Source organism: Lynx canadensis, chromosome F2, assembly GCF_007474595.2.
Source record: "Lynx canadensis isolate LIC74 chromosome F2, mLynCan4.pri.v2, whole genome shotgun sequence".
NCBI classification, from domain to species: domain Eukaryota; kingdom Metazoa; phylum Chordata; class Mammalia; order Carnivora; family Felidae; genus Lynx; species Lynx canadensis.
Genome location: NC_044320.2, coordinates 9,673,964 through 9,686,350, shown reverse-complemented (window position 1 = coordinate 9,686,350; position 12,387 = coordinate 9,673,964). Strand labels below are relative to the sequence as shown.

The 12,387-nt window shown below is 51.2% G+C and overlaps 1 protein-coding gene across 1 annotated transcript in view; it reads right to left on the bottom strand.

The window, feature by feature from the left end:
* KCNQ3 (potassium voltage-gated channel subfamily Q member 3) overlaps nt 1-12,387 on the bottom strand; it is a 312,495-nt gene that overhangs the window by 29,860 nt on the left and 270,248 nt on the right. The window contains exons 6-9 of the mRNA XM_030304291.1: nt 11,308-11,418; nt 9,602-9,697; nt 8,222-8,316; nt 1,044-1,070 (exon numbers count right to left, since the gene is read on the bottom strand). Coding sequence (XP_030160151.1) covers nt 1,044-1,070; nt 8,222-8,316; nt 9,602-9,697; nt 11,308-11,418 — 329 coding nt within the window. The remainder of the gene's footprint in view (nt 1-1,043; nt 1,071-8,221; nt 8,317-9,601; nt 9,698-11,307; nt 11,419-12,387) is intronic.

Here is a 12,387-nt window from a genome sequence, read left to right as displayed (position 1 = left end):
CAAGAAACACTCCATCCTTTTGAAAACACGCACAAAGGAGCCAGGAAGTCCTAGCTGTTCTGTATGTGATTTAACCGCTGTGTCTGTCACTGTTTCTTCCAAGAGGAATTATGTCTGGGATGGGGCCCCATCATGGACTCCATTCAAGAGGATTTGACTCAGCCTCCCAAAGGTCACTGTCTTCAAGTATTCCCCCTATCATGTGGCCCAGGCTCCTGCTACCCTCTCTACCTGAATTCTGTCAGTTCTAGGAGGACAGATGTTGAACTTAGTGTCCAGGAGACTGCAAGGCCTCACAAGTAGTTGCTCAACATAACAGATTAAATGACATCTGTATTTATAGTTATTTATATTTATAAATATATAACTTAACTGACGTTTGTGAGAGGTTATCTTTTTTTCTTTACAGTCTCGAGCAGGGTCCATAGTGTCCCTGATATTGTGACATCTTCTTGACAGGGAGAGAGAAGGGAGGGGCACACAAGTGCTCATAATCCAGAAGCCCAACGTGCCTCTGCAGCAGTCTGTAGTGAGCATGGTTTACTGGGGATCATGAATTAGTCTTGATTCACTTTTTGAGGAGCCGTCTGTGAACCCAAGAAGCAAATGAAGCAATATCTAATGGAAAGAACGTGGTCTTAACAGTCAGACCTGAGTCCGAATGTTGATCTTGCCTCTCAAGAGCTGTGTGACCCAAGAGGGATAACTCAAACTCTCTGAGCCTCAACCTCAACCCACAATCGGGGGTACCCGGGACTGTCTTACACTGCGGTTGTGAGGACGAAATGAGACAAACATAGGCGGGACTCCAGGCACAGAACTGTGTCTTGCTCACTAAGTGGCTGTGGCTGCGATCACAGCTGAGTTGTCCTTGAGTAAATTCACATGGAAACGGCAGAGGAATATGGTGGTCAGCGACGGCAGTGAGCCCCGAACTCTGCCTCATAACCGGCATGCTGCCCCGGGGCCCTCCGCCATATTGAACCGGACCCTCTGTCCCGCCATGGTGGTGGGAAGAAGGCGATGCGTGATCAGAAACGTACCTGGCTGCAGCTTCCAGCTGTTCTTTCCTAGGAGGGGATGAGAAAGAAAAACATAAAGAGTGTAAATTACACAAACAGCCTCCCCTCTCCCCACAACGTGCCGGAAGCTTCCCTTTGACGAAGATGGCGGTGCTCAGTGGAGCCGTAGGACAAGACGGTGAACGCGCCTGGGACCCAGTGAAGGGGAACGGGTTTCCCCAGCCAGACCCCAGGCCCTGCCGCAAGGGTGTGGCTCTGCATTTTCAGGGCTCTTCTGGGCCGCTCGTTCGTTTCCTCACCCAGAGCATGGCTGCTGAGCACTTCCTCTGGCCCAGGCCTTGTGCTGGGCTCAGGGGATTTGTGTAGCGGTGGGGACAGGCCAGGAAACCAGGAATTTCGTCACTCAGCAGCCACACACTCCATCGCTCTGTCACCACCACGCCATCATAGTCGACGTCACCACCATCATCGCTAATATTTATTGAGCAATAATTACTAGGCAGGTACCATGTTAAGTTATTTTTATAGATCGACTCATTTAATCCTCAAAACAACTCTATGAGGGAAGTGGTATTATCGTTCCCATTTCCCTGCTGACAAAACTAAGGCACGGAGAGGTTAAGAAAGCTGTTCAAGGTCTTACAGTAGCAGAAGGAGGAAGTAGTAGGAAGTAGCAGACTCAGGCTTCCAACCCAGGGGAAGCCCACCGTCCTGACCACGAGGCCACGTGGGGTATGCGCACATTCCAGACTCTGAGCCTTTGCCCAGGCTCTGCCCAGAACTGTATTGCTGATCCTTCAAATTCCAGCCAGAGGGGTCCCTCCTGGAGTTTCTTACCCAAAGCCCCAGGGTCTACGCTGAATCTCTTTGCACACGGCACTGTGCTCTGATCACACTGTTTTATAATTGCCTGGTAGTCTGTGAGCTGCTTGGAGCAGGCCCTCTGTCGTTTCCAGCCCTGCCATCTGAGCACCCCATACCCTGGCACATGGTAAATGCACAATAAATACTGAATGAATAAGTGGACTATGGGAGAAATGGGGAGAGAATACGAAGCATCATGGCAGAGAAGCAGAGGGACCAGCTGGGGGGTTTCCAGCTCAGGGCTCAGCTCCCCCACTAGTCCCAGGTGGCCTTGGGCGGGTCACTTCCTCTGGGCCCATCTCTCTGCCTGAAGCATGTGCACAGAAAGCGCTCTGCCTTTCTAGAATGCTCTGGATGTCTGACTCTGGAGGTGGGGAGAGCATTGAGAGGAGAAGAAAAGGGTGGGGGTGGGTGGGGGCCAAGAGGTGCGCTGGGGTGACGTGGGGAGCAGTGTTAAAGAGACAGAGCCCCCCCCCCCACCATTTCTTCCTCACTCTCCAAGACAAGGATTCCATGCCGTCTCTATCGTCACACTTCCCACCTCTGGCTTCCCTCCCAGGCTATGAATTTGACTCACTTCTCACTGAGAGAGAGCTTCCCCATGTCCCATCACCAGGTCAGCAGCCACATACACCTGGCCCTGTGCCCTGGGCTTTCCTTCTGAGCACAGGGATGCAGGTTCACACTCCACTCGTGCCCATCCTCCACTCGTGCTTCAGAACCCACACCTCTGCCTGCTCTCTCCTCCAGTCCTTCTCCTTCCCCCCATATCCACATTGATCCCTCTCCATTAGACCCTTCCTGTCAAGGAAAATGCCCTGGCCCCACATTACTCTCCAGCTGTCATGTGCACTTCCTGTCCCCACATGCTCATTTCATGTCACTCTTTATTCCCTGTGAGCTGGCTTCAAGGCCCCAACAACCCCCAAATGATAAACATCCAGGGGCCACTTCCCCGTTCGTGTCTCCATCAACCTTGTGACAGGATCAGCACAGTGGACCCCTTTCTGTTGCCTGTTACATCCCCAATGCCAAACACAATACTTGCACTTGAGAGAGGCTCAGTAAAGGCTTGGTGAATGAATGAATGGGAAAAAGAAATAAAAGATCTGTAACCACATTCCAGACAGGGTGTTTCAGCCCTGTGGTCACTAGCAGTGGCCTCCTATGGGTTCTTAGTGTCTTCGTTTCCTGTTGTAACACCAATACTTCCTTCCGGGCCAGATTCAACCAGAGGAGACTGAACACCTGCTGTAAACCAGGTGCTGTAAAAGGTGCTTCCACACATCCTATTCAATTTGACCTTCGCGACAAGAGTCTTCAGAAATAGGTATTATTGTCCCAGTAACCCTTGTCTCATCTTACTTTTACCCAATTTTCTCCCTGAAAAACTCTGTCTTCCCAGAGATAACAATGGGCTTTGGCATAAGACCTGGGTTCTCCTCTTTACTTACTAGGGGGTGACACTGAGCAAACTAATGAACCTCACTGTTGCTCTCGATTCTTCACCTATAACATTTTGCACATGAAAATGGAGTTACCTCTTCTTCTGCTCTTCCATGGCATTCTAAAGACTCAATGAGTTAGCACGTATGAAAGCAGACCCATGTTACTTGGCCAAAGGGAAGGATGACTGGATATGTCCCCCTTCTCCATTGCTAAGCACTCTAGTGATCTTGCCGCTGGTCATAAAAGGAAAAGGTTCTGGTTATACATAAAATTAACTGGGTCTTCTTGGTCAAGAGGCTTCTACATGTGGGGCCTAAGTCTTATCTCCATTTTAGTTCTAATGTCTAATGACAATGTCCAATATGGTAGCCACTGGTCATATCTGACTATTTAAGTTGAAATGAAATAAAATCGAAAATGTAATTCCTCAATTGCATGAGTAACAGACAGAGGCTCAAAAGCCACATCTGGCTAGGGGGACCACATTGGCACAGATGTACCGTAGATAATTCTACCACTGCCTTTAGGGAACCAAATGGTATGCAGGTTCCCTGTCAATGGAAGGCAACATGTGTGTTTTTTTTTTTTCAATTTTTTAACGTTTATTTATTTGGGGAGGAGGGGAAAGTGCAGCGAGAGGGGGACAGAGGATTCGAAGCTGGCTCCGCTCTGACAGCTGAGAGCCCAATGTGGGGCTCAAACTCTGAACTCACAAACTGTGAGATCGTGACCCGAGCCAAAGTCGGACGCTTAACCGACTGCACCACCCAGGTGCCTCGACATGTAGTTTCTAATGTCTGCCCTCATCTGTGCTTGCACATAACAATATACAACCACCATCCCCTAAGGTCCTCCCCGTACCGTCTCAGACTCCCACTGCCTACGTGCACTAAGGAGACACAGTCTCCCTGGGCCAATGAATCAGAAGATCTGGGCTTGGACTCATAGCCCTCTGAAGTTCTTTCTAATTCAGAAGCGATGAGTTTATAATTTTAAATAGTAACAGAAAATAAAAACCAAAAAGGCAATACCATCATCCATCAGCGCTAGGCCTAAACAGATATATCCTGCAAATTCACAGAGGACTGCACTGAGCCGGAAACGCTGATATGGCCCCACTCCTAGGCCTGGGCTAAATAACATCATTCTTAACGTTTATTTATTTTTGAGACAGAGAGAGAGCATGAACGGGGGAGGGTCAGAGAGAGGGAGACACAGAATCTGAAACAGGCTCCAGGCTCTGAGCTGTCAGCACAGAGCCCGACGTGGGGCTCGAACCCACGGACTGTGAGATCATGACCCGAGCCGAAGTCAGCTGCCCAACCGACTGAGCCACCCAGGCGCCCCTAAATAACATCATTCTTCCAAGTCTTTCAGTGGAACATAAGATGATGCCACCACCACAGTAAACAGTCGGGCGGTTCCTCAAGAAGTTAAACAGAGGGTTACCAATTCCACTCCCAGGTATAAGCCCAAGAGAATTGAAAACTTATGTCCACACAACGAGTACATCAGCATAATGGCCAAAAAGTGGAAACCACCCAAATGTGCGTCACCTGATGAATGGATAAACAAAACAGAGCTTCTGTAATAGAATATTACTCGTCCATACAAAGGAATCAATTTCTGATACATAGGACAACCTGGATGAGACCTGAAAACATGCTAAGTGAAAGAAACCATACTTAAATGACCACATATTATGAGATTTCATTTTTATATGAAAAGTCCAGAATAGGTAGAATAGAGACAGACAATAGGCAAGAGCTTGCAGGGGCTGGGGGAAAAGAGGAGCGGAGTAACTCCTAATGGGTTTAGGGTTTCTTTCTGGGGCAATAAAATGTTCTGGAATGAGACGGTGATGAATGCTCAACTTCGTGACTACACTAAAAACCACTAAATTGTTTACTTTCAAGGGGTACTTTTTAGTGTGAGACCCTCCTACAGCATATGAAACATACCTCAATATGTTTTTAAAGCATAAACAAGAGACAAAAAACGTATAGGGGACAGGTGAGGACACACCAATGAATTATCACCTTTACCGCTGAACGTATGGAGGGGGTTGGCGTTCAGGGACATTTTTTTTTCCCAAGGGACTGCCTTGTTTCAGAACGGTTGCTAAGTGACTCTGGTTGGACTTGCTAAGTCTTGCTAGTGACTTTATACTTTTGTCCTTGAAAGAATGAAAGAAAGAAGCGTTCTCTCTCAGTTTAAAAGCCATTCCCCTATCACAGCAGCCCTGCAACACAGCATCTTCCTCCGAGTCTCTGACAGCCAGGACAATGCCTTATTTATAATAAATCAACCCAAGAGAATAGGCCTGTTGCCAAGACCTGGGGCTGCCCAGCAAACAGAAAGCATCTTGGTTCTGAGCTCAGTGTGGTTGCACATCGTCTCCAAGTCCAAGGTCACTCTGTCCTTTACCAGGGAGGCCGCCTGCCCCTGCGAAGGCTCTTGTGACCCAAAAGAAAACTGATGTCATCCCCGACCCAAAATGATGATGGCAAAAACAGAATTTTAGAATCAAAGGAAACCTCAGAGGCCATCACCTGAGCCAAAGGATCTACAGACAGGTAAGAAGACACAGTCTAGGAACCCAAGCTTCATCGCTGGTTTCTGGAAGCCTTGATTCTTCCATCCCCTTGACTCCTTTGCCAGTCATAACTCCTTGAGATACCCCCCTCTTCTTATTCCCTTTCTGGTCCTCCACCCACCGTCCTCCTGAAGCATCTACCTTGGGCTAGGCCCCGGCTGGCTCTCACCCTGATTCCTGCACTCTTTTGCTCACCGGTCTCCTCGTCTCAAATCCTGAGCCTGTCCAGCCCGCCTCCACACCCTTCCTGTCATCTTCCTGAAACACAGATCTGATCATGCCATCCTTGGGCTCAAGCAGCTTCTCTCTGCCCTCAGGATCAAGTTTAGATTCCTTTGCTGGTCACCTGTGATTGGTGGACTGGATGCCCGGAGTAGAAAGCTGCACCTGCCACTATGGCCTCTGCAGGAATGAGACGGAAGGCAAGCAGGGGTCAGCTTTCAGGGCCCTGCAGCTCATGGTCAGGTTTTGGACTTTATTCTCCTTGTCACGGTCATCCATTGGAAGGTTTTATGCAGGGAAACGAGCCAGAAGAACCCAGGTCTCTTGAATTTCTGTAAATCTGTACCACAATCTGGCGATAGGGGTGAGGGGATATGTGAGGCTGGGTTCTGACACTGGTTGCAGGTCTCATGATAGGTGGGTGGGAGGGTGGGATGGGGACCGAGAGGGCCACTTGGCTGTGATCAGGTCGCACTAGAATCCCTGAAACCAAAGGCCTGTGGCAGAAACGGGCTTCAGAGCAGGGCCCAGCTCAGGGGTGAGGCTCAGGGTCCCTCCACTCTCCCTCCCAACCAGGAATCCGACAGCAATTCTGCATTCCTTCCACACGCGTAAACTCCCGGCTCAGGACGGCAGCGTCTACACCCTGGAGAAGCACAGTCTGTTTCAGTAGCCCAGGCAGTGAAGAGATCACGGGCTGTGGGGGCTTCTTGACGTGGCAGACATCGGCCAAAATGTCCCAAGCTTCTGAGCCCCAGCTTCGCCCCCCTGTGAGAGGAGCCTGGTGACCCGACCACTCAGCCTGTCGCCGGGAGGAGACCGTGAGCCACTCTGTCGGACTCGCCTTGGGGCATCTGTCCAAGATGCTTTATTAGGCCAGCACCATGGAAATGGCTGGAGGCGGGTATAGGACCCGAGCTCCCAAAGCCCTCCAGTGATTTTTTTAATGTTTATTTATTTTTGAGAGAGAGGGAGTGTGAACAGAGGAGGGGCAGAGAGAGGGGGGCGGACAGAACACCAGACACAGGCCCTGTGCTGTCAGCACAGAGCCCAACGTGGGCTCAAACTCATGCACTGTGAGATCATGACCTGAGCCGAAGGCAAATGCTCAACCAAGTGAGTCACCCAGACATCCGCCCTCCACGGATCTTAATGCCTCTTAACATTTGGGATCCTCTGGCCTGCTTCCTAGGCTGCCTGGGAGGGCTGACTGAAGTACGAACTCAGATACCTTGGATGGACTGGATATCTAGTGATTATTAACTTCTCTCTCTTCCTTTTTACAGGTGCTGGCTGTGGGCAACGCTTTTCATTTTTTCCCCCCGAGGCCTTTAATTTAATCTACCGCCTCTAAGAACACAAGACGACATCTCCGGGTCATTGGAGGATTCCTCCTGCTGCTTCTTCCGCCTGCCTGTTCCCAGCATCTAGAACGGTCTGTGGGTGTACAGGCCATGGCCAGGCAGGGGAAGCATCCAGAACTGTGAGCGAGGCCCAACTGCCCGGGCTTCCCACTTCCTCAGACCCCGGCCCTGCTCAAACAATGATCGAACCTTCTCTTCTCAGCCCCTCCACACTGTCCAGTTGGTAACCACCGGTGGCACACTGGGGCCACCTGGGAAGCTTTAAAATTACTGACGTTGGGGGGCCCTGGGTGGCTCAGTCAGTTAAGCATCCGACTTCAGCTCAGGTCATGATGTCACGGTTTGTGAGTTCGAGCCCTGCATCAGGCTCTCTGCTATCAATGCAGAGCCCGGAGCCTGCTTCAGATCCTCTCTCTCCCTCTCCCTCTGCCCCTCGCCCTCTCTCTTTCTCTCTCTCAAAAAGAAATACACATTAAGAAAGCACTGATCCCTGGACTCCACTCTTGGCATTTCTCATCAAATAGCCTGGGGTGTGGCCCGTGAACTGGGGGAGTTTTTTGAGCTCCCAGGTGATTCGAATGTGTGGCGCAGTCTGGGAACCAAGCCCTGTTCTCCAAGAAGCTACGGAGCCCACAGGCACAAACGCAGACCCACGGCGGGGACGGTCAGTCACACCCTGAGCGTTCAGATAGGTGGTCACTTGCCTGAAGAACGGGAAAGAGACGACCGATTCGTAGAACCTCCACGTTGCCACAAGGTCGATCCTGTTTGGGTTGGTAGCATAATACCTCCAGGCAGCCTGAGGAGGAGAAGGGAGGCGCTGGAATGGCCGGACAGCACTGAAACACTCACACAGAATCCCACAGGACTAAAACATGTGTGAAGCCCCTGACTCTTAAGAGTTTAAATATGCCATTGAGGTAATATCCAGAGGAGCCAGGCTTCCTGGCTTTTTGTAGCTCCTTGGGGAAGAAAACCTTCCCTGACCCACCATCTTGGAGTCATAACTGGGGCCATCGGGGTGTGGAGAAATGCGAAGGAAGGAGACGAGGGGGCTGGGCATAAAATCCCCAGAAGGAGCAGGGTTCACTCTGGCTGCAAGGCTCCCTGAGACTTCTCAAACAGGTAGGAGGGTGCACACTATCTTTGTGCCACTTTGGGTGCAAGAGATACTAGAACTTCAGGAATACCATGATGGTTTGGGGCTTGGGGGGTAACGGAACAGACCCTTAGAGACTGGGACTGGCCTGGACTCTTCACTACGTAGAATAACATCGTGTACCATCTGGTGTCAGACCCACAGACCTGCAGAGACCATCCGTACACGAGGGTACACCGTAACACAGGTTCATGGTAGGCACACGTTCGGTCCCACGTAGCTGTAGTCGGGGGACTCCACCCTCCTCTTCTCTGTGCTCCCAACAACCCACAACACCATGAAGCAGAATCTCCCTCTGAGGTTTCAGCGGGAACACGTCTACCCTTCTCCCCACCTCTCACTATTCTCCCCACATCCAGCCCACGGGGCAGGAGTGATGGATCTGGCAGGCGTCCAACATCCACTGGTGCATGATGGTCTACTGGGCAGGACCAACGGCCCGCTGTCCCATACTGGGCACACGTAAGGCATCTCTTTCTGTCTTGGCTCACGGGTTCTCCCTCACTGGCAGATGTGAGGGGCCACATTTCCTTGTAGCTGATGAGCTAAGTCCTTGGACTCTAGGTCTGCTCTTCCCTGTGGGTCCCTAGGTCAGGAGAGGGGTGGGAAGTAGGAGGAGGAGAAGCCTAGTATGGACCCAGAGTCAAATTTTCCAATACGGTTAGTAAAACAGCTGATGCCTTGGTCCCTCTCGGAGTCCCATGTCTCTTTCTCGCTTGTCTTCAAACGTGGATGAGAGAACGTTGGGACTGTCACGTTGGTGCCACACAGACAGGACGCCCATAGCCGCCCACAAGCAAGCACGGTCCTGGGCTCTGTCCTCAGTCCCAGGCACGCCCACTGTGGTGCAAGCACACACAGCCCCCCGGCCGCCCCCACAGACATGAGCTCAGTCCCGACCCGGCTTATCCCCAGTAGGACAGACCTGAATGAGTTCAGCGGCCGGCTTCCTTCTTTTCTCAAAGTGCTTCTGCCGGTGCTGCTCCTGTACCTTGAGTGCCAGCCCCGACCCCAGGATGCCCTGGAGGGAGAAGTCAGGCCCGGGTCAGCCCCGCTGGCCTCTCTGGGGGCCCCACCCTCACTCCCAGGGCCACAAAGGCCCCCTTCTTCTCTGCCAGGGAGTAGGTTTGGGGTTAAGTGGAATCTCGGTGTCAGGAAGGCCTGGCTTCAGTTCCCGACTCTGCCGCTTTCTAGTGGTGAGATCCCTGGGCAAGTCACTTATCTACTGCACCTTGGCGTCCTGTACCGGGAAGTGGGCTAATAGTACCTTCCTCATAATTTTGTTACGGAAAAAGTGAAATCATGTATAGGAGCTGTTTAGTAAGAAGAAGTATGACACAGAACAGATGCCCAGTAAATGTTGAGTGGAATTTAAAAATATTTTAGCCACTTGGGGCGCCTGGGGGGCTTGGTCAGTTAAGCATCTGCCTTTGGCTCAGGTCATGACCTCATGGTTTGTGGATTAGAGTCCCGAAATGGGCTCTGAGCTAATAGCAGGGAGCCTGCTTTGGATTCTCTGTCTCCCTCTCTTTCTGCCCCTCCCCCTGTTGTGCTCACTCGCTCTCTCTCTCTCTCCAAAATAAGTAAATGTTAAAGAAATAATAAAAATATTTTAGTGCTGGAATTGTCCCTTAAGACTTCTACCAGAAGTTCCCAGAACTGTGACCTGTTTTGGTGTCCAGGTCGGCCTCACACGTGGATTACATGGATAGAAGCCACGCCCTTTTCAAGTTAGAGGAGACCATGTGGCACCCCCACAGCCCCCAACCTATTCTAGATGAGGAGACTGAGATTCACGAAGGTCATATGCCCAAGGTCAGAGAGCTTAGGAAAAACAGACAAGGTAGGGCTACCGCGGAGGACGAGTATTGCTAAAGAGAAAGGCTGGGAGATGAACCGGGGTGGGGGGTGGGGAGGTGAGGAAGGGCGATTTTTCCCTAAGAAGTTTCTTTCCAGCCTCACGATTAAGAGACAGAACCCACAACCCAAGAGCCTTGTGACTGTGGAAACTTGACTGACCTAATTGGGCCTCAGTTTTCTCATCTGGAAAATGGCAACAGACACTGCACCAAACTCACGATGTTGTCATGAAGATTCAATGACATGATGCAGGTAAAGCATTTGGCACGATTCCAGCACAGGGTAAGTCCGACAAGTGCTTTCTAGGACTGTTGCTACTGTTACGCTCATGGGCGCCGGGCTTTGGTGGGTTATTCTATCACGGGTCAAGACTCACTCCGGCAGGAAATGAATTGTTTTTACGTAAGCCAGGACACGAAATGACAGGACAAGGGAAGGGAGCTCACATTGACGAAGGACCTGCCACGTGCAAGGCGCTGGGGAAACGTGGGTGGGAGATACAATCTCAGCCCCCAGGGAGCTCACAGTCTGCGGTCGGGGAGGGGGGAGGCAGCATGGGGTCAGAGATGCCTTTGCAGAGTCAGGCCCAGAGGAGGGAGGGACTCACTGAGCTTAGAGAAGGCAGCCTGGGGACTGGACTTGGAACAGCCCAGCGCGTGGACTTGAGGGGGTCTAAGAGGCTAGCGTCCGCCTGGGAGGTTCAGCTGGGGCCGGGTGGGCGGCGGAGGGGGTCCCGCGTGTCACTCTAGGGAAAACATCGAAGGTACTTACCGCTGGAAGGGCAAAAAAGGAGACGCCGATTAAGGAAAAGGTGGCTGCAATCAGGCGGCCCTCCCACGTTTTGGGCGTCTTGTCTCCGTAGCCAATGGTGGCCAGTGTGATCTGAAGAGAGAAGAAGTCAGACATGAGCCTTCGCGGGGAGAGGGAAGTCAGCTGAGCTCCACCTGTCGGCCTTTTGTACTGCCTGGGGATGTTTCCCCCATGGGAGACCAGGTACCAAGTGCCAAGTAAGTACATGGGAGCCTGGAGACCACACCTGTTTCTAAGTTACGGATTTCCTACCTATAGTCGATCAGCCAACAAACATTTCAAATAATTGCAAACGCGTGCATGTGCATTCTTGGCATATTTACCTATGTGTGATTTTGGGTAGTGCCATGTTTCCCAATGTATGCGTGCCTATGAGTGCGTTTATACATATGGTGTATGTGTGCACTTGTCTGTGCCGATGGGTGTTGTATAGTCCTGGGTATGTTTACAAGTGTAGTTGACTGTGCACACATGCTTACGAATATGGAGAACGGGAAAGCAGAGCGGTTAAGCGTGTGGCCTCTGGAGCCCGACTGCCTGAGTTTAAATCCCAGGTTCCACCACTAACTGGCTCAGGGATCTGTCTTGGCTTCATTACATACTTAACCGCTTCATGCCTCAATTTCCCCATTTTATTTTAATTTCTACTTAATCTTTATTTTTGAGAGGAAGGGGAGGGGCAGAGAGAGAGAGACACACACACAGAATCCAACGCAGGCTCTAGGCTCTGAACGGTCAGCACGGAGCCCGACGTGAGGCTTGAATCCACAAACCGCGAGCTCATGACCTGAGCCGAAGCGGGACGCTCAACCGACTGAGCCACCCAGTCGCCCCCTCAGTTTCCCCACTTAAAAAAAGGGACTCAAAATAGAAATTGTGTTTAAAATATGTGAATACAAGGAAGGACTTTAGAGCAATGCTCTGGAGCAAAGTAAGCCTTCGGAAACTGCTGGTGTTCGTAACACGTGTCCCTGGTGGGTACGGGGCTGTGGGTCTCCAGGTGCGTTTGAAGGTCTGAGTGCACGTGTGTGCACCTGCCAC